At 40.6% G+C, this 22,179-nt stretch overlaps 1 protein-coding gene across 1 annotated transcript in view; it reads left to right on the plus strand.

Moving 5' to 3' along the window:
• The window catches only part of LOC122789860 (phosphatidylinositol 3,4,5-trisphosphate 5-phosphatase 2A-like), a 1,099,782-nt gene that overhangs the window by 794,490 nt on the left and 283,113 nt on the right, over positions 1-22,179 (plus strand). Inside the window, exon 16 of the mRNA XM_044057294.1 lies at positions 19,200-19,299. Coding sequence (XP_043913229.1) covers positions 19,200-19,299 — 100 coding nt within the window. The remainder of the gene's footprint in view (positions 1-19,199; positions 19,300-22,179) is intronic.

Consider the following 22,179-nt stretch of genomic DNA (forward strand, 5'->3'; position numbering starts at 1 on the left):
GATCATGGAGGGTCCTATAGATGGGAGTATTGTTAGCGGCGTTTTTGTCTTAGAATGTAGGTTAGTTTGTGATCACTAAAGTCATCGGGTAAAGTTCCAGATTGATATTTTAGAAGTGGTTTGTTAACGAGAATCCAGTCAAGAATACTTTCTTTGTTGTTGAGTTTGTTTGTCCTGGTAGAGGTGTCTATTGTCTGTGTGAAGCCATAGAGGTTAATATGAGAGGTCTGGTTGTTAGTGTTTAACGAGGACCAGTCAAGGTTAAGGTCACCAAGTATTATGGTTTCTTGTGGGTAGGTGGAGGTGGCCCAACTGAGGATATTTTCTATGGTAGACGAGTTATTTCCAGGAGGTAGATAAATACAGATAATATAGATGGATTTTTGGGTTTAGTTGAAGCTTTGAGATAAGAAGTTCAGTCTTGGTAATGTCTAGGTTCTCAGAGGGTACTAATGTTACATTTAGTTCAGTTTTGAATAATATTGCCACTCCTCCTCCTTTTTAGTTTCTTGGTCGAGTCTTAAGATGTTGTAACCTGGAGGAATGATTTCATTATCTGTAGTAAAGGGTTTTAACCAGGTTTCAGTTAAACAGAGAATATCAAAGGAGTGTTGTTCAAGAAGGAGTGGAGATGGGTGATTTTGTTATTGACACTTCGTATATTAAGGTGCCCTATAAGTAGAGTATTAGCATTGGAGGTTGGTATTAGTAGGGAAGAGTTTAGTGTAACAGGTAAAGCATCAGATATAGAGGCTAAGGGTCCTGGGTTTGGGTGAATGTCCCCATCTGCCAAGATGGAGTGGTGATATTCAAGGTAGGCTTTGTTAGAGGAGTTCAGTAAGTATTTTAGTTTCCTGAGCAAGAGAGTCTGGGTTTTATTATGAGACAGCCTATGATATCTAGCTAGAAGGTAGCTAGGGGTAGATGTAATATTTGCGTGAGTAAAGTTTAGGCTTTCAAAGTCAGAGGCTGTATGTTTGGGAGAGTAGATAAGGTGGCAGTTAAGGTGTGATTCATACCAGGTCAGGAAGTAGGGTAGAGTAAGAACAAGAGAAATACTCAGTAGAAGTGTTAGCTTTAATAGAGTTGTTTCTATTACAGAGGTCTTAGAAGATGATTTGTAAGCTTTGATGGACATGTTGTGGAGAGAAGGAAAGGAAGAATCAAAGGAATTAGACTTAGATAATATAATAAGTAAGAAAGGTTGGCAGGATAAGTTAGAGTAAGTATTTAACTTAGGGTGGGGAGGGAAGATAGGAGGGGTAAGAGTGGGAGGTATAATTGGTAGGAGTTGCTAGTATGGTAGGAGGTCTGGATAGGTGTAGATATAGAGGGGGTGTGGTGTGTGAGGTATAAGGCTAAGGGTACGTGGGGTGGGTGGGATAAGGGGGTAGGGAGGGGAGCGAAGTGGGGCAGAAACAGTCAGAGAAGAGAGTGAGTCAATCAGCTTAGCAGGGAAGCTGAACAGTACATTTTCCTAAGCTATGTAGTTTAAGTAGAAGTTGGGGAGAGTTAGGTAGAAAGATGGAAAGGAGAAGGTAAAAGACAAGAGTAAATCAGGCTCAGGGTGTATGTAGGATGTGTACAGTTTGCAATGGGACCCTGAGAGGGGTACTAAAAAGTAAGTAAGCAGGAGTATTAGGATACAGTCAATTGGTGAAATTAAAATGTAGGAAACAAGAGAGAAAGGAGTGCAACAGCCAGGGAGGTAGAGTGGAGACAGTAAGAGAACAGGAGAGGCTAGATAAGCTGGGTGTTACAGCTATAGTAATGCTAGCGAACAAAGGGAAATCAGGTAAACCAGGGGCAGGAGGGAGAAGCAATGATAGATGAAAGGGGAGCTTTTACACTGCAGAATAGGTAAGGGACAAGACAACCTTAGCTAGTGCCACGTGTGTGCTGTCCACAGGAGGACAAAACCATCAAATAAGGTAAATAGATAAATAAATGGACGTACAGCCAGTAAAGATTAATGTAAATAGTCAATAAACCGTCACTCAGGTGGAGGTAGGGGTGCTTCCTGGGTGCCAATACAGCTGGTCTGCCTTGTAGCTTCTGGGTAACCAAGAGAGATAGGCCAGCAGGGAGGGGACAACCCGATGAGGAGCACTATGCTTAGATGCCTTTTACAAAATGGAAGAATTAGAGTGAATGACAAAGTACAGGATTCCTTCTCAGTATTATCCTTCAAGATCTCTGATGCTGAATATGATAGTGAAATTCAAACAGAAATCAAACTACCTGATATGATCGTAAAACATCACTTTATTCCCAAGGGCTATATATGATGAATGATAAACTAAATTTGAAGAAACTCCTGTATTGCCTGCGTTTGTAAAGATTCCACTAAATTCTGCTTCTTAGTTTTTTAAACCAGAGGTAATCTCAGATTGAAGTATCCTTTCGATTGTGTGGAAGGGGGTGAGGCTGTGATACCACCAAAACGAGGAAAGTAGGTAGAAAATATATTCCTTTAATATAGTCAGTCTGCTGCTACAATTAAGTGGCGCTGCTCCCTCCTGCAGCGTAGCGATACAGCATGCATCCAGCTCTCTGCTGCTCTCCGGTAACTTGTCGAGTATGCGAGGTACTTGAACAAATCTGGACTAATCAGTCTACTGCAGCTTTTAGACTGTGAGGTTACACTACCTCAGCTCTTCAGCATAGTTGGAATGGGATACCTTAGTTCTCATGATACTTTGCCAGCGGTGGGAAGCATATACATGTTTACCTACTTTCCTACATGTCCATCTTCATTTTTGTGAATAGTACATAAACATATGGCTGATACTTCAAGACTTGCAATTTGCTACTTCAGGACTTGCAATATGCTTCCAGGCTGCTTCTGCCTCCTTAACAGTTCAAAATATGTAAAAAACAAGAGTGAACATCTTCTTTCTGTTAGTCACAAAGCTAAAGTTGAATTCTATTAATTTCTTTACAATTCATGGTATCTTGACAGGTAGGTTTACCATATCTGGGTCTTGTCTGAATTGCTACAGCTTTTCCATCTACAATACGTGGCAATGGTTGCGCCCTGTTTTTAACAGCTATGTACTTCTACGTCACACATTAAACTTAATATTTCGCATGTTATCAGTCTACGTTGGACAAAAAAACGTTTTGTATTGCAACGCTTCACAAACTACACATGCGGTCAGCAAATTCTTCGGGTTAATACCATTCCCTTCCCAATATGGCGAAGCAGTTTGCCTCCTTCTAGTTCCTACTCCGTCTTGGGCAGGACTTTCTTCCAATATATATATATATATATATATATATATATAGTTATTTAATACATGTATTTGTATATTTTTCATCAAAGTATGGTCTATTTGCAGAACTAGTGACTTAATATAAAGAGTTGTCTAGCAAAAGCAGTATTATATGTATATTTCCAAAATATTGTTGTGCCACGAAAATGAAATATGCTGATAGCAGAGTATAAAATTAAAGTACTTATGATTTTAATTAACTCTACTTGCTTAAAATGCAAACTTTGGTATTGTGAGTTTTGACCTTCTATAGTAATAAACGCTATTAACATTATACTTAGATTGATATTAAGGATTAAATAGAAATAGGAAGAATAAGGTGTTTCTTTTTGTAAATAGTTTAGTACACTTAGTGGTACTATTTTTCTTTTGCTAATCAACTGTACTCTGCTTTAACTATATCAGTTAAATGGACATTGCTCTCCAAAAATATGTATTTCCTAACACAGGAGTATAAGAACATGTGCTATGGCCCATCCCTTGCCTACAAACATGAATCATAACAGTAAAGCTTAAATAAATGTATCCAGATTCAGAACATTTGCAGCATCATGGTAAACATATTTGTGTGATGAGCTACCTCATGTAAGGAGTGCGTGATTTAATCAAGTTCTGCAACGTTGCTGGGCAGAGCATCATGGTTTGGCATGTCGTATGCTAATAACGATATAATGACATGTTAATAAGAAACATTGTTAAAAATTAATATCTCTGTGTATGCTAATGAGACAGAACAAGATGGCAGAGTGATTCTGAAACATATAAATGCCACACAGTGAAGTTGTATCTGCAGCATAACTGAATTTATATGAATGTTTGCATTGTTGTGAGATAATGTTAGGCATCACCATATCCTTGCAGTCACTGCTCATTAAAACATTAAAAGTATTGTTCAACTTATTTTATATAATAGAGGTTAACTAGTGTAGCAGTTAAAAGTAGGCATACTTGACCAGTTCAGCTGTGGCTGGATATGAATTTGCTGCTCTAGGAGTTATTCCCTTGTGCAGCAATTATCTCTGCTCACCATCACACTTAATCACACATTCACCTGGCTCGGCATGATGAATATGCTAAGCAGGGTCAATGCATTATTATTTCTGAATTACTCAATTTGTTTGACAAACACATCTGCTAATCATCTTGCTCAAGACACCAGAAAGCTGTGCACACACCTGGGTCACTGTGGGCAACACTGCACATATAACATCCAAACCATGCCTCCAGGGGAAACTGTAATTCCACTTATAACCTTCTGTAAATTATGTTACTCTAGTGCCAGATTTATTAACAACATACGCATGGATACAGGACTACCTTAAAGTGCCATTGTGAACAATAATAATACAGCACCTATACTATACCAGCCAACTATCCATTGTGCAAATGATATGCCTGTTGAAGCCCATTATTTTGCAGCAGATGGGACACATGTGACCTGATCTGAGTGCCAATTTTTGGTAAATTCCCATTGACATTTTACAAGGTGAGATATCATGGATGGAGAAGGAGAGGATATTACTCCTTTTAGAGTAAAGAGGAGTCCCAAATATGTCTGGATCCCCTCCATAAGGATTAGTGCCAGAGGCTCCTGCTGGAGGTCTATACTTACAGCCAGAGGCCCCTGCAGGAGGGCTGTAAAGGGCCTCACTATAAGATTGAAGCCAGGAATAATTTAGCCAAGGCTGTCATCCATGCCAGTGACATCCCATAAACACGGCAATAGTGTTATCGCAATTGCAGTGACATGAGTCACCCCAACCCTGACCTCCTGCACTGATGGGAGGATGAAGTTAAATAGGGGTTACTACCTATGTACTGCAAGTATAAGTTAAATAGGGGTTACTACCTATGTACTGCAAGTATAAGTAAAATAGGGGTTACTACCTATGTACTGCAAGTATAAGTAAAATAGGGGTTACTACTTATGTACTGCAAGTATAAGTTAAATAGGGGTTACTACCTAGGTACTGCAAGTATAAGTTAAATAGGGGTTACTACCTAGGTACTGCAAGTGGCACTGCAGGTCTAAGTTAAATAGGGGTTACTACCTAGGTACTGCAGGTCTAAGTTAAATAAGGGTCACTACCTAGGTACTGCAAGTATAAGTTAAATAGGGGTTACTACCTAGGTACTGCAAGTATAAGTTAAATAGGGGTTACTACCTAGGTACTGCAAGTCTAAGTTAAATAGGGGTTACTACCCAGGTACTGCAAGTCTAAGTTAAATAGGGGTTACTACCCAGGTACTACAAGTCTAAGTTAAATAGGGGTTACTACCCAGGTACTGCAAGTCTAAGTTAAATAGGGGTTACTACCTAGGTACTGCAAGTCTAAGTTAAATAGGGGTTACTACCTGGGTACCGCAAGTCGAAGTTAAATAGGGGTTACTACCTATGTACTGCAAGTGTAACTTATTTTAGCTACACATATAACCTGCTACTGCATGCCATCCGCAGATATTTATCAGTGCTCTATTTATCTCTGTAGCCCATGATGAAGTTAAAGTAAATAGACATCTCGTAGAAGGAGACTGGAGCTCTTAATGCAGCTTTGGGTGTGAATACTTCAGACTGTACAACTCTAAATTTAGCTTATTTTAGTTACACATATAACCTGCCACTGCATGCCATCCGCCGATATTACACAGTGCTCTATTTATCTCTGTAGCCAATGATGAAGTTAAAGTGAGTAGACATCTGCACAGGAGGAAATTGGAACCCTTAATGCAGCTTTGGGTGAGAATACTTCAGACTGTACCGCTCTTAATTGTTAATATTAATAGTTGCAGAGATTTATTCTCATACAGTATTCCTTTCAGACATCAGCGCCAGTTGTGTAATAACTGCCATTGGTCAAAAGTAGCAGTATGACTGTTGAATGTTATCACTGTGTTTGTGCATTCATCGCATCATATACTTGGACAAGTGGGTCAGGCTGTGCTCCCATATAGTGAGGATGCAAGTGGATTCGACACCCCCCAGTTTGTGCCATCATGAAATCTTTCATTTGAAGTTTGTGCTTAACTATGCTGACTACAGCATTAGCCGAGGGAAATTATGTATGTAAAACATTTTTGGATAACTGGACATCTTTGTCACTATAGAAGTTTCCATTGTCTGTAACTTGTGAGTGAAATGTATGTGCCAGAGGCATGCTTCCTTTGTATGTGCACATTTATCTCAGATATCATTAGTCTGTCAGACTAGAGATAACTGTTGGTTTGTCCAAGTAGCTTATCATTTTAATACTGTGTCAGAATGTAGGTGATGATGACTACTGGTTCATGTCCCCCTCACAGCTGTGTATGCCAACAGCCTTGTTAAACCTGAGAAGTGTTTTTGACCTTTAAGTATATGTAACTGTATAGCTAAAATATATATCAGCTTCAGTTTTTGATGTTTGTACATCTCTCTCCCCATCCTCTTTGTCACTGTCCTTCCTATTACATACATTTATTTTGTTTATTTTGTTTTTCTTCCATAAATTTTACTATTATATGCAGTGGCATCATGACCTGCACCTATTCCTCTAGCAAGGCCTATCACAGGTGGCAGCTGCACGATCACTCCCACCACAACAAAAAGCACCCAGCACATCTGGGACCCAGATTGTCACAGTCACCTATACATCTCCTGCTCTATGTGCAACATCTACTTCAGGTAGCCTTGCACTGGATGCTGGAACAGTTGTACCCACTGGCAGCAGTGCCAGTGGAGGTGACACCTTTGTCACCCATCAGTAGCTGGCAGGCATTGTGCAGGAAACTATCAGCAGGAACCTGGATACTTAAATTGGCCAGATGGAGAAGCTTTTCCAGTGAGTCCTTGAGTCTTACCCTGTCTAGTACTGTTTTCAGCATCTGAGACAGAGACCAGTGGTCACTTTATTTAGGGAGGTGAGTAATCTCCTACTGTGTTGCTGCTAGCAGAGACTGCAGCAGCAGATACCCCATCATATCCCCCATTCTGGCATTCCTCTCCCTTTTGTGTCCATGATCACCTCTGTTGACTGGTCAATTCTCCCATCAGTCTTGTCTACCCTTTGTCCAATGTCTCCTTTACAATTATGATGACCCTCCCTCACTGTGTTATTCCACACCATGTTAGTCATGTCTGTGTTCCCCTGCTCCTAACCTAACACTCCTACCTTCTTTATAGGTCCATTCCTTCCTTCCCCAACTTACCTTCTCTTTATGCATAAAAACGGGTACCTGTTCCCAATAAAAAGGTAACCCACCTGTCCCACCTCTATCCTGCTCACTCCTTAGTTGCTTAACTTCTGTTCTAACCTCTTCTTGCTTCCCATTTCCTCTCTTTCCTTTACGCCCATTTCTAAGCTTTAAACAAACCTCACACATGCCCATGTTAAGCTTCCAATTCACTTATCTTTGGTGATTGTATTCTGTATAGCAGGTTTGGAAGAGAACTATCCATGCTCATGTACAACTAATGAGAACTGGCACTGCTCACTGCATGGCAAAGAGCTAGGCTGCTATATTCCATATGTATGTATGTATCGGCCTCAGATGGCACTGGGTGAGCACGTGAACTGAACATCATTGTGTGACAGTTTACACATAATACATAGGGTACTATCATCAGTATCTGAACACTCTCCCTCCAATGAATTACAATGTCATCTCTGCCTGCGGATGATGGATCACACCTTAAAAGTGGTGTTCTGATGGGTCATTGTTGAATCTCTCATACTTCCATTCTGCAAGTGTGCAACCACTAACTGCTCTGTGCTTCCTTTTCATTGCTGCCTTACTGCTTCTGTAATCACACCTGTAAATGAAACTGCTTTGCACAATGTAAGTGGGACATTTGTGTGTTCAAGTCCGCTCAGGGTTGTATACCTTGTGTCTTTTTTCTTTCATTCTGCATGCATACAATCATCAACTGCTGTTTTCCTGAAGCTGTTTGTTTCACTATTTGTGTAGCATAACTTGTAAATGAAGGGTTTGACAGACTCTGTAAGTGGAGAGAGTTGTGGGTTCAAATCCAATAGGAGTTGCAGTTAAGCACATCATTGTTTCAGAAGAGTACTTATTTCTTGACATTTGCATTATAGTACAGGTATGGTAGTCAGACTCTACTGATGTTGTAACTGCTTTTGGTCAATATTTTGGTACTGTTCTCTACCCCTCCCATTATGTCTTTTACAATTTTATCTTCAGTCTGTTGACATTTATAACTGTTATATATGTGTGCTTCATACCTAGTTATGCATTGTCTTCTACATCCCTGATTGTGTCGCCACCTCCTTTCGCAGTCATGTTATATCCTTGTTTGTATGGCCTTAGTACTTCCTCTGTCCTACTACCTTAAATTTCCTTCCCTTGCTATCTTCCACAAGTAATATTCCCTGCATATATTTACCATTGCATTAAAAAACAGATTAGCCTCTATGCCTTAAGACCCTGCAGGGCTGCCACATACCTTCTTTGTCTTGCTGCAAGTATGCATGCAAGATCATGTGGAACATCCATGGGGCTCATGCTTGACAAATGAACACTGCGACCTGTACTTCCTGTGGTGACACATTACTCCTATATACGCTTCCTGTAGTCATTGCTACAGCTGCAGACACTAATTTTAATTAGCTGCTTTGTATGCACACTTGCCTGGCTGCATTGGGGCTCATTTTTCATGTGCGCTAAACATATCATGGCTGCCAAAATCAGTAATGCAATGTTCCTGTACTCCCCAGGGGTGTGATAAAAACACATATCTATTACACTGTGTCGATATGTTTATTGACACTTTTAACACATTGTGAAATGTTTACCTATACTCTTGGCATATCACCAACAGTTTATATATTTCTTTGGTACACCATTACGTCTATTACAATCTCTCATCAATTTGACATATTTATGCTACTTACAGGTTCATAGATTCATAGATTTTCACTAGGCTAATGGCCCTAGAGCCCTTACAAGACTAGCCATATTTATCCTGAGTTCCCCCAATTGTCATTGGTTAGGTGAGTGAATTTCACAGAGATAAACGTCTATGGTACTTAATATCGACTACTTCTGTCCATGATGGACATGAGCACCACCTGGAATGAATTTGCAGTTGCCCATCCATTGATCCAGGTTGTGTTTGAAGAGGGTTAGGGAAAAGCTCTGTTTCACGTGAATTGGAAGCTTGTTCCAGAGAAGTGACAGTCTCTGGGAGATGCATCTGTCTCTTCAGCATGATCTGTTCATGTCACAGGCTAGGTTAAAATCCCTGGAGAGAATGACCCTCATATAATTTGATTTGCAAATGTGTAGCATTTCCATTATGGCTAGGTCAGAGACTGCCCTGTAGGCAGTAAAGGGCTCAACACAGAATTGTGTGGTACACCACTGGTGACTGGTCTTCTGCTAGAGGTGAAGTCACCTACATTGACAGTATGTGTCCTGTCAGTGAGCCAACAGGCTACCCATCTAGTGATGTAAGGGTTAATTCCCAGTTGGGAGAGTTTCTCTGTAATACCTGAATGGGAGATTGTGTCAAATGCCTTGGCTAGGTCAAGGTAAGCAGTATGCACTGTCTTTCCCTCATCCAGGTCTTTGGTGACTTTCTTGAACAAGTCAACCAGGTTTAACAAATATGATATATTCTTAACAAATCTAAACTGGGCTGGGTCTAGAGTTTGGAGATTACCTATGTCCTTGTTGATAAGATCCATGCTGATTCTTTCTATGGATGTGCAGATGAGTATAGATTGTCTTATAGGTTCATAGGTTCATAGGTAAGTACTAGGCTGTCTGCCCAAGGCCATTTATAAGCCTAGCCAGAATGTGTTGGTTATCACCACCCCCTTAGATTAGTTCCCTGTGCCTCTGTCCAGCAGAGCCATTAGCTCCCTGCACCACTGTCCAGCAGAGCCACTGCAGTGATCCCGGGGGTAAATTTTCTGTTTCTCATCCACCCATCAAGGTTTCTCTTGAAGAGTGTTAGGGAGGGGCACTGCCTGATGTATATTGGAATTGTGTTCCAAAGCATGGGGAGTCTCTGGAACAGGAATCTATCCCTCCAGCATGTCCTATTTATCGTTGTGGTGAGGTTTAGATCTCTAGAGCATGTGGCTCTCTGGGATTAGTTTTTTTTTTAGGTGGAGCATGTCCATCAATTCTGGGTTGGTTATGGCCTTGTATGTCAGGCAGGGATCATCTCTGAGTAAGCGGTATGCAACCAAGTACAGCTGGAGTTTCTTGAGTCGGGCTGCATAGGGCATCTGTTTGAGGCCAGTAATCCTTTTGGTGAGGTACTTTTGTGGTCTTTCCAGCTGTTGCAGGCGTCTTGTAAGGTACATCCCAAATGGGATGTTTAATTCTATAATGGGTCTAATGAGTGATGAGTAGAGAGGCACAATAACCTCTTTTGTTCTAGATGTGAACCCTTTTGTGATTAGGTGGGCCAAATAGAAGGATTTTCTAACCACCTTAGCAATATGATTATCAAAGGAGAGATTACTGTCTACTTGGGTCCCCAGATCCCTTATTATATTTTCTGTATTTAGGGGACTACCACCTATGTGGTAGTTCATGGGTACTTTGTTTTTTCCAAAGGGATGACTATGCACTTTTTGGTATTTAGCTTGAGGCCATGATTGTGACACCAGGTATCCATCTCAGTGAGACCCATCTGGAGGGTGTCTGTATCAGCCGGAGAATCAGTTATGGCCCCTAGTTTGCAGTCGTCTGTGAACTTGGTCAGCCAAAGTCCTCCTATGCGTGCCTGTACCTCTGAGAAGTATATACCAAACAGGAGGGGTCCTAGGACTGAGCCCTGAGGGACGCCACTTGTAACCGGTTTAGAGTCGGATGCAGAACTGCAACTCTCACCATGTGGGTTCTATCCATGAGCCAGTTGGCAACCCATCTCGTCACGTAGGGGTTTATGTTCAAGCTGGTAAGCTTGTCTATAATACTAGAATGGGGAATGGTGTCGAAAGCCTTTGCGAGGTCTAGGTAGGCTGTGTGGACCTCCTTTCCCTCGTCTAATGCCTTGGTAACTGTATCAAAGAAGTCCACCAGGTTTAGGAGGGATAATCAGCCCTTAACAAAGCCAAACTGGGTAGGGTCCAAGGTTTGGAGGTTCCCAATATCTTTGTTAATGTGTTCCATGATGATGCGTTCCATAGCCTTGCAGACCAGGCTAGTCAGGCTTATGAGGCGATAGTTCCTGGGGTCCATTGTGGCTCCATCTTTGTGGAGCGGGATAACTATTGCTGTGCACCACTCTTATGGGTCTATAGTTCCCAAGGTTGGTTGATGGCTTCCACTTGTGCAGAGGGATTAATTTCACTTTTTCCATTCTGCCTGAACATAGCCAGTTCTCAGGCTGTAGTAAAAGAAAGACCCAAGTGGGTCTGCTGGGTCATGTTATGGGTTGTTTAAAAGGCAACCTGGAATGTTATCTGGTCCCACTGAAGCTGTGTTTTTGGCCTTGGAGAGTGCAGATATGACCTGTTCTCTTCAGATAATAAGCTGAGGAATGGTGGCAGGTATACTTTGGGATATAAATGGTGGGTCAGGGGGTGAAGTTTGCATCAAATCTATCAGCTAGCAGGTTGGCTATTTCCTCCAGTAGAGCATGGGTGGTGCTGTCCACTACCAGTTTGGCGCATAGCTGGGCATTACCTTTCAGATTTCAGACATAATTAAAGAATGCCATGTGATTGTCATTAGCTAGGATGATATTTTTGTCTTGTAATTAGCTTTGGAAGACTTAACAAGATTTCTGATTTGTTTGTTTAAGATATAGAGGGAATGCTTCTTTTGTTGAGCCTGTTCTCTCTTGTTCTTAGACATTAGTTTCTTCCTGTTGCTGTTTAGCTTCTTTATATCGAGGTCCACAAAGGTAGCTTGTTTTTTTTTTTTTTTTTTTTTTTTGGCAAGACCTAGTTTAGATCTGGACAGGTACAGCCAAATCTATACAACTGATTAAGGCTTTCAGATACCAGAAAAGGCATTATACAGGGCATTCACATACACTTCTGAATAGGAGTCCATGTTTTCTGTGATTGAGGGGTCTTTGAAAATTCCTGTGCCATAGTTTAGTAGGAGTCAATTAATTTTGGAGAAATATATAAACGTTTTTGAGCTTGATGGAGTATCAGGCCTTATACTAACATTGAACAAGACTTATTTATGATCTGATCTTACCAGGGAGGGCATCACACGGTGGAGGGGGGGGGGTGCAATGCTCCTCCATGTTGGTCAGTACTGTATCCAGGAAATCTGAGACCTTGCTTGAGTGCTGGCCATCTGGCCCAGAGAATTTGCACTGGCAAATTCAAGAACCTTTGGACATGTTTGTGGTTGTATATGTTTTCCCAACCAATGAAAGGATAGGTAAAGTTACCCATGACCGGGGTGTTTGGCTGTATGGAAAGCGACTCCAATAAGTCCAGGTATGCAGTATGCTTTTCCTGGTTCATGGTGGGAGACCTATAGCTAGCAATGATGTGGTAGGGTGTTTCACCTATAGTTAATTGGACATGGAGTACCTTGAGAGAGCCATACTGTTTGACCAGTCTCAAAGTGCACTTGTCCTTAATGAAGATGGATGCACCTCCTCCTTTGATTCTTTCATGCTCAGTTTGTGGTCTGAAAGTTTGGAAGATGTTACAGCCCTGCATGGCCAGGGTACTTTCAGTGGTTTTGAACCATGTCTCGGTGACTGCACAGATGTCAGCATTTTCCAAGGTTGAGGAGTGCTTCAAGGGAGTGCAGTTTCCTGTTTAAACTCCTAGCATTGAGCAGCAGAACCTTGAGTTTATCTAGAGAGGATTTTGTTACATCAGGAAGGTTGCTTTGACACTGCCTAAAAAAGGCACACTAGGGATGGCTAATGCCTTTTCTGGTATCTGAAAGCCTAGAGGAGATAGGTGCAAACCATCTCTGGAAAAACAGTGTGGCTTGTCGACCATGCCTTCCCAGGCTTACCAATATTGTACTCCCTTGGAATGACACCAGAAGCTAAGCCAGTTGTCAAAGTCAATCATTTTTTGTTTGTACTGTGGCATCATTCTTGGTGAAGGTTGTATGCTGCTTAAGAATAGGCCAATACCTGCCAAAACACATAATCTGAGAACTCAGTCATGCCTGTCTTCATATAGTCCTGAGAGGTACATTTCAAGTCATTCACCCCAACATGGACTATGATGGAGTCAAAACAGAACTTGCTGTTGAGTGACTTCCATATGGCAAGAGGGAATAATCACCACTGTACTACCTTTGAAACACTTGAGTGCTTGCATGACTTGATGAATCCTGGTACCTGACAGGCAGCTAACCATAATCTTCTCCTTATCTAGCCTGGTGAAGGGGACATCCGTCTGTCTCACTATAGAGTCATCTATGACTAGTACATTACATTTTGAGGTGTTACAGCTAATGGGCTTATTTGTTGAGACAATGGTGTGTGTGTTATGTGTTGTGGGTGCTTTTTGCATTGCTGTGTGTGCAAGTGGTTTCCGTGTGGGTGGTCTCTGATCTTTTGATAAGCTTCTAGTGAGTACCTCCTCATATGTGGGGTTAAGTGTCATGCCTTTATTTTGTATGGGAGGTGATGTGTTTGTGCTGATAACTTGTTTGGTGTCTGATTTTCACTACATGAGAGTATTACCTCTAACTTCATAGTATAATTACATCTCTTACTTAGGGTATTTGTTTGCTTTAGGAGTAAGTTGTTGTCAGTATACATGAGACAATTGCTATATTGCCTCAGGATGCCCATGTCAATCAGGCTGGTCAGTGAGATGATAGGAAACAGCCTATCCATTATACCAGGTTCTTAATGTATGATTTATTAGGGAAAGGAAGTTGCTAATTAGACCAGACTTTGCTCCAAGACTACCAGAGGGGTTATACTTGTGTAGGCTAGGGATGATCAATATGGCAATGCTGCTCAGTGTACAGCTGAGTTGCTGTTAGTGCAGTAGAAAAGCTTAGGAGTGTTTCACTGACAGCTGTCTATGGAAAAAACTGCTTCAAGGTTTTTGCATCTATACAGGGCATGCTAACCCCCACTGTGCAAATTTCAGCAACAAGCAAATGCGAGGCTTTAATACAAGTCAAAATAAAGACTTTTAAGTCTAGCTACCAATAGAAAAGCACACAATGAGCCTTCCTCCAGCAATCCCCAACTCAGATGGGACTTGATCAACACACTTCTGCCACAAGGGTACAGGGAAGCCCTGCTAATGTAAGATAGCTACTTCAGTGCTCAAGTGCAGCAATAACAGTCTAGATTCAGCAGATCTTAATCTAATCCAAGTTATTTAAGGCAAGATTAACAATATATCAAGTGCAGAAACAGCAGAAATGAGGTAACAATTCAATTAAATACAATTATAAATGTGCAGTAAAATCTTATTTTTTAGTTTTCAGCAGTGGATGCTTTGGATTTCAGCAGAAACTCTCCAGACCTCTGGCTAAATTCCCCGAAAACATAGAGCAGCTCTGGTTAACTGAGCGCAAGCCCAAGCAAATGCAAGGCTTATATACGAGCTGAAATAAACACTTTTAAGTCTAGCTACCAAAAGGAAAACACACAATACGCTTTCCTTCAGCAATTCACACTTTATGTACACACTTTATATCACTTGATGGCCCATGAACAAACATTTGTTATTTATTTGTGTGTGTGTGTGTGTGTGTGTGTGTGTGTGTGTGTGTGTGTGTGTGTGTGTGTGTGTGTGTGTGTGTGTGTGATCGTGTGTTTGTGTGTGTGTGTGTGTGTGTGTTTGTGTTTGTTTAAACTGCTTTACTCTTTTATTTACTGTTAATAAAGTGTTAATTCAGAACAGTGTGATTGTTTGTGAGATGTAACGGATGTTTTAAGGGGTAATGGGGCAGTAGACCAAAACGTAGCTGCAGCTGTGGCCACCACAAGCCCTTTCTTGAATGCAAATGTCATTTCAGTCATGTAAAGTGATGTGCTGCTTTTAGTTATTTATGACAATCTAGGCTTGCCTATTTATCTGTGTTTATATTTTTTCTTTCCTTTTGTTCTACACAACTCAGTCACAATGTCTATATATTGTTTTGGATAATTCCAAGAAAATGAATTTATAACACTAGAGAGATGTAGGAGAAAGGGTTGTACAGGATGCAGTGAAGCGGTTCCTCTTTCTTTCTCATATCTCTTGGACTTCTATTCAGGTCCTTGATGGATGGCATTTTATAAGTGAGGATTTCACTGGATACTCTGGCTTCTTTCTACATTTCCACTATCTGATGTCAGGCAAACTGTAAATCTTCTAAAATGCCTGTAGGCATGCATGTGCTGTGTGAGAGAGTGCGTGCTTGTATCCTGCAATAAATCATCATCCCATCCAAGATGCATTCTCGTCTATTGCTCACAAGAATAAGTTTTAACTCTCTTACAATCCTTGACAGCATAGAAGGCCACGGTGGTGCAGCAGTAGCGTTGTTGCCTCACAGCAAGAGGTTCTCCCATTCGATTCTCAGCTGGAGCTCCTTCTGTGTGGAGTTTGCATGTCCTCCCTGCTGTTGAGTGACGTTTAACGACATGCAGGTAGGTGTGTGTGCGAATGGGTGTGCATTCTTTGAAGGATGGGCTTCTGGCTGGTAACTCGGCACCGTAAAAATCCACTGTCCATCATTAGCAGACCGGAGTTCCGCTGTGGCGACCCCTAACTGGGAAAAGCCAAAAGACATTACTTATAATCCTTGACAGCATAAAACAAGTATCAGTAAAGGCTCTTGGGTGGGTGGTTGAAGTGAAATTCCCTGAATATCTATTGCCTGAAGCAAACCTCAATTGCCGTTTTCCATAGGAAATCATAGTTGCTATGATTTCTAAGTGTGTATTAGCTCACAGAGGTATATATCCTTATATCTTCTCTCCCCATCCTCACAACACACAATTCCCTCAACCATTAGATCTCTTTTATCCCACCATCAGGAAGAGAACTTACTTTTCTGCCCACACTAAATTACTTCCTTCTTACCTACCACCATTCGATTAACTATCATCCTTACCTTCTATCGGAAAAGCATTCTCTTTATTACGCACTTCTCAGACATGTAATTGTTATTTCTGTATACCTAATCCATCTACCAACAATGACAGCTTTTGTCTAAATGATTACTTCTAACTACATATAACCTTGACTATTACCTGTCACTGATGCTGTTAAATGTTTGCAAATGTTTCTGTAACCACAATTTTGACTATAACCTGTCACTGATGTTGTTAAATGTTTATAGACTTCTCTGTAACAACAATTTGTAGTGTAAATTAATTTCAATGTGGAGCTTTTCTCCCCGGGCCTCTGCTGAAAATGGATATGTATCCAGTCGGACTTTCCTGGTTAACAAATGTAAAATAAATAAATAAAATAAAATAAAAGTATTGGCAATTCATTACTTTCAGGAGATTTCTCCTTTCTTCAAGTTCTTAGGATCATAGAGGTGGTGCATATACATTTGTGGTATATGTGTGTGTGTGTGTGTGTGTGTGTGTGTGTGTGTGTGTGTGTGTGTGTGTGTGTGTGTGTGTGTGTAGGGGCTTTGCCTCCGTATTGGACAGTTGGGCAGTGCAGGGGGCTTGACTCACACTGCAAAAAAAAAAAAAACACAAAGTTAACCTTTTCACCTTCTGTCGTTCTGACATATTTTGCCATTTCAGATGCTCACAGTTTTGCAGTTCACTGAACTGTAGAACATCAGTAAATGAATTTAAGAAAAAAAAAGAGAAAAAAAAAACCAACTGCAGAAAACAGAATTCATGGACATATTAAAAATAGAATGAATTTACTGACTACCCTTTTTTAGCATTTTTTGTACATGTACCATAATACAACTGGGATAGTTTGCAGTTTTTTTATGTTTTTAGAATAAATTAATATCTTTTTATATTGAAATTTAATGCAGTGATGGAATACAGTATGATATAAAATGGAAATACTTTTCAAGACGCATGCATATATCTGTTTAATTTTAATTCTACTTTCAAGTCTTGCACAATGATTGTGAAGAAAGTTTATATTTAAGAATAGTTGTTTTGTTTGCATATTATACATACTGATGGCAAAATCTTCATTTTATACAAAATGATGGCAAATAGCAGAACTGCTTTTTCCTCTGAATTTTGTTTAATGAGAATTTTAGATAAAATGGAATGGTTGTTTGTAGAAATGTAGACTTAATTTGGGTAGTAAGGACAGTGGATCAGAAAGGAGATAAGAGTGTAACCTGCACAGACGTTATCAAGACATTTAATGTGGTGCCACACAAATGTTGTTTGAACAAATTAGATTTTGTAAAATTCTTAGCTGTGTGGAGTCTGCATGTCCTCCCCATGGTTGAGTGGTGTTTGAAAGACATGTGTGAATGGGCATGTCTTCGTTGAAGATTGGGCATCGGGCTGGCACCTCGGCACCATAAAAATCAACTGCCAATCATTAGCGGACCGGAGTTCCACTGTGGCGACCCCTAACTGGGAAAAGCCAAAAGAAAAATAACATAATTCTTAACCTATCATTATGGGTAAGCAGCATACTAGAGAATAGGCTAGAGATGGTAATATCAAGTGGGATCAAAACAGATGTAAGGCCGCTGAACTGTGGGATATCACGATAGTCAGTACTGGAGCTGCTCATTTTCAAAGTAGTTTTGTACTAGGTCTGGGAAAAAAAGATACATCTTTTGGCTAATGATACATAGGTGGGAGATGGGGTAATTTGCAAGAATGTGTGGAAATAGTGAAACTAGATAGATTAAATCATCTAAACACTAGAGTTTAAACACATTACAGAAATGCAGAGTAATGCTTCTGAGATTAAATACACAATGGAAGGATTAGAGAAGTGGAGGGTAAGCACCACAAAAGCAACATGACTGGAATAGGATGTGGGGTAATTAATTCAGATGACCTGAATGGAAACCATTTGACAAAGCAGTAAAAGTTAAAGAGAAAATGAAATGCAAATGGAAGAGACATAACACATAGATAACTAGTATTGTTTCTTCCTTTCAGGAAGTTAGCAAAACCCAGCCTACAATTATATTTCTGTGTCACATTGATTTCTTCTAGTGTCTGAATTGAAGCAATTCTGGATTGATTTGTTTTCCACAGATGCTGTTATGATTCTCCCTCTCCATCCTATTTAGCCCTCCAGCTATTCCCCTGGTTTCCTTGTCCACACACCCTGAATACCACATTGGCTTGTTACCTGGCTGCCCTTGATGTACACTTATGACTTGACTAGCCTCTAACTACTTAGAAAATTGACCTTGTGGTTACCTCTGCTAGTACCCAGATAGTGAGGGATCCAATGGGAAGATAACAGGATATGCAGCGGGAGTTATCATATATGCAAATATGGGGAATGTCATTTGCAATGATGTTATAACAACCTGCTACTACCCCAGTTAGGGTGCCTGTGAGGCTCCTTGTCTCCAGTGGAGGTTGCATAGCACTGGTTTCCCATGAAACCTCCCCAGGGTATGATAGCTGAATGCCTGCCACTCCATCCTGTTCTCCCAACTGACTTACCCTACCCATGATTCTAATGCATTCCTTGAACTCAAGTCATTGGCAGCACAGATATCACCTTGCCTGTCTACCATCGTTCCATTTTCTACATACCTTTTGAACTATTACTACTTTAATGAAATGAAAACGAAACAACTGAAATACTTCTTAATATTTTATTATGCCTATTATCACTTATAACTGAACTATTTCATAATTTACAATATTTTTTTTTCTTCAGAAGAAAAGTTGGTTCTGCTCTTTTTGGATGTGTATAGAATGAATATATGTGTATCATATCAGGAGTTCCATCAGCCACATTGTGAAAACTGTTAAGTGGAATTAATGACATTTTATGGATTTGTATACTGACTTAACCACAAGCTATAATTACTTTTGTCATTTCTCTGCAGGATATTCTGAATCATATTAACAAGAAGAACCTGGATGCTCTACTAAGTGTCGACCAGCTAACTTTAGAGAGAGAAAAGAATAAAGCCTTTCTACGTTTTAGTAAGTTGGGTTGAAACAGGAAATTATATATTGTCTCTCCACTGGGCGAGAAGTAAATAATAAAATAAACCAAATGTTATTCTGAGTATAAGAATGCTTATTTTAGCAGTGCCAGTACTTCTGATTTTGAAAAGATACAGATAGAAGGAGTTGAGTTTTTGCACTAGTAAATGGTCTCTGCTTTCTGACATTTACATAACTAAACATTTTCAAACAAAAGACGCTACTTGTGAATGACAGGAAAGACAAAGTACTAAATTTTATAATTAGAAGTTCACTAGGTTTGCTCAGAGGTTTTACATCCTTGGAAAGGTGAGCTTCCCTACTTTCCAAAAGATTTTTGCTTACTTTTTTACTTGTTTGATTGCTTGTTTGGTTTTTGCTTAGGAAATTCATCAAAATCATGTTTTCTTGAGTGCTAGAGTTGTCAAAAGAAGAAAGATTGTGATTAAGGTAAGTGTGGATTTGGTTTTTTAATGCCAAAACTTTTGGTTATATGTAAAGTTTTCACATTCGGAGGAGGAATGTGTATGTTTGTGTCTGTGTGTGTCTGTGTGTGTGTGTGTGTGTGTGTGTGTGTGTGTGTGTGTGTGTGTGTGTGTGTGTGTGTGTGTGTGTAAGGATTAGGGTTAGAGTAAGGGCTACAGAAAGGGATAGTTTCTGAATGGGCAGTGAGTGTCTGTGTTTGAACTTCCTGATTGGTCTGGTTGCTATTCAAGGCATCTACCAGAAAAAGGTTGCAGCAAACATAAAGACCCTTGAATCATCTGGGACAAGACTGTGGATCACCAAAGAGCCTGTGGCCTGTTTATCATCTTGGAATTAGTGATGCTGTTTTGCTTCTGATGAGAGAAGAAGCAAAGGGACATTCTCCCGTCCCCCTTTAAACAACTATACTACACACAAAAAGACATTTGACAACCTTTATTAAAATGTATTACACAATGAACTATGTACATAAAAAACAACATTAATTAACTTCTTCAACAACGATGATCTCCAGTCAGCATCACCACTCACCCTGGACGAACTTTACCTCAAGGCAACATACCATCTCACCTTGATACCTTCTCCACTGGGGCATCGTACCTACTCACCCACATAAAGAGGCAGTGTACCTACTCATCTCACACCATACCAAAACCATAAACCAATACACCTTCTTTAGAGGGGGAACAGAAGAGGACAATGCTGTCCCTCTTCTCCGCCTCAAATTGCCCACCTCCACCATCCATATATAAAAGAGGAGGGTGGGAGGGCCACCAACGCATGCCAAATGTGCCTACTTCCTCTTATCCCAAACCCTTAGTACTGTCAGAAGTCCCACCTACTCCTACCTCACTTCCTTTTACATCTCCCTCTCTCCTTAACCCTTTCATCACCACAAACCCACTATCCTAACCAACTGCAATCCTTACCTTCCTTTCTACCACTATACCCTCCCCACACCCCTTTACTCCCTTACTCGAGGGACCGGGACAACTTAGTTTGTCCCAAACTGCATTTGTCCCGTCCCCCTTTAAATAACTAAACTACACACAAAAAGTAATTTGACAACCTTTATTAAAATGTATTACACAATGAACTATGTACACAAACGCCAACATTAATTAACTTCTTCAACAACGATGATCTCCGGGCAGCATCACCACTCACCCTGGATGAACTTTACCTCAAGGCAGCATACCAACTCACCTTGATACCTTCTCCACTGGGGCATCGTACCTACTCACCCACATGAAGAGGCAGTGTACCTACTCATCTCACACCATACCAAAACCATAAACCAATACACCTACTTTAGAGGGGGAACAGAAGAGGACAATCCTGTCCCTCTTCTCCGCCACCATCCTGATCCCAGGCTGTTCCCCCTTCTAAACCTTAGCCGCAATCATATCCTCTAAAAAGAGTTTCAGATGCAAATTAAAAAGATCCAGACCCACATCATTAAGGTGTACTCCATCTGTCCGATACCAAGACTCCTCTCCATCCCCAAAATCTCTATGGTCAATAGTATGCATCCCCAAAATCCTTAATTGCCTAGCCAACCTTTGATTTACACACCTTCTAACCCTTTCAATCACCTTATGACTATATGCAGCTCTCCAACACAAATGTGGAACCAACTCTGACCACACAATTTCTATACCCAGGTACAATGCCTATAATCTCATCAAATCTCGCAACATATTGTCCACCAATTGTTTTTTAGGAACAATGCCCAAGGCAATACCCCCTAAATGAATGACCAATATACTTGGACAAATCACCTTCAGTTTAGCCTTGTAAAATTCATGTAAAAACCCATCCCACCTAAGCCCCCTAACACCATGCCAGGACTTAGTGAAATCCTGCAACCTCGCTACCTTAGCAAAAATACTAATTGCAGCCAAATCCACTTTAACTGTCTGCAAAGCCCTGCCTAACCCCCAATCACAAGCTACATATTGCAGTAGTAATTCCTCTGAGCATACCCCTTCCTCCTCTGGCAGCTGCAAAATAAACTGATTAAAATCAGAAAGAGCCCTACCATACACCTTCCTTGTAGAGGGGCCCAGGAATGCCTTACCAACCGCCTGGCCACATTGACCCAAGATTCCACACCTCCTCTGGCAGGATTTCTAGCACCTCCTCTGCCCATGGAACTAACCCTTGAAACCTGCAAAACTGAAATCAGGACAAGCTATCAGCAATCTCATTTCTTACACCAGGCACATGCACTCCTGTAAAAGAAAAATTTATTAGTAGTCTCTGCAAAACCAATTTACGTAATACCAACAATAACAAGTCCGACTTAGCTGTCTTCTTTTGCAATATCCTTACTACAGCCATATTGTCTGAGTGAAAAACTACTCATTTTCCCCTCAATTGCTCCTTCCA

This window comes from Protopterus annectens, chromosome 15.part0 (genome assembly GCF_019279795.1).
Source record: "Protopterus annectens isolate FY-2018-M chromosome 15.part0, PAN1.0, whole genome shotgun sequence".
NCBI lineage: Eukaryota > Metazoa > Chordata > Ceratodontiformes > Protopteridae > Protopterus > Protopterus annectens.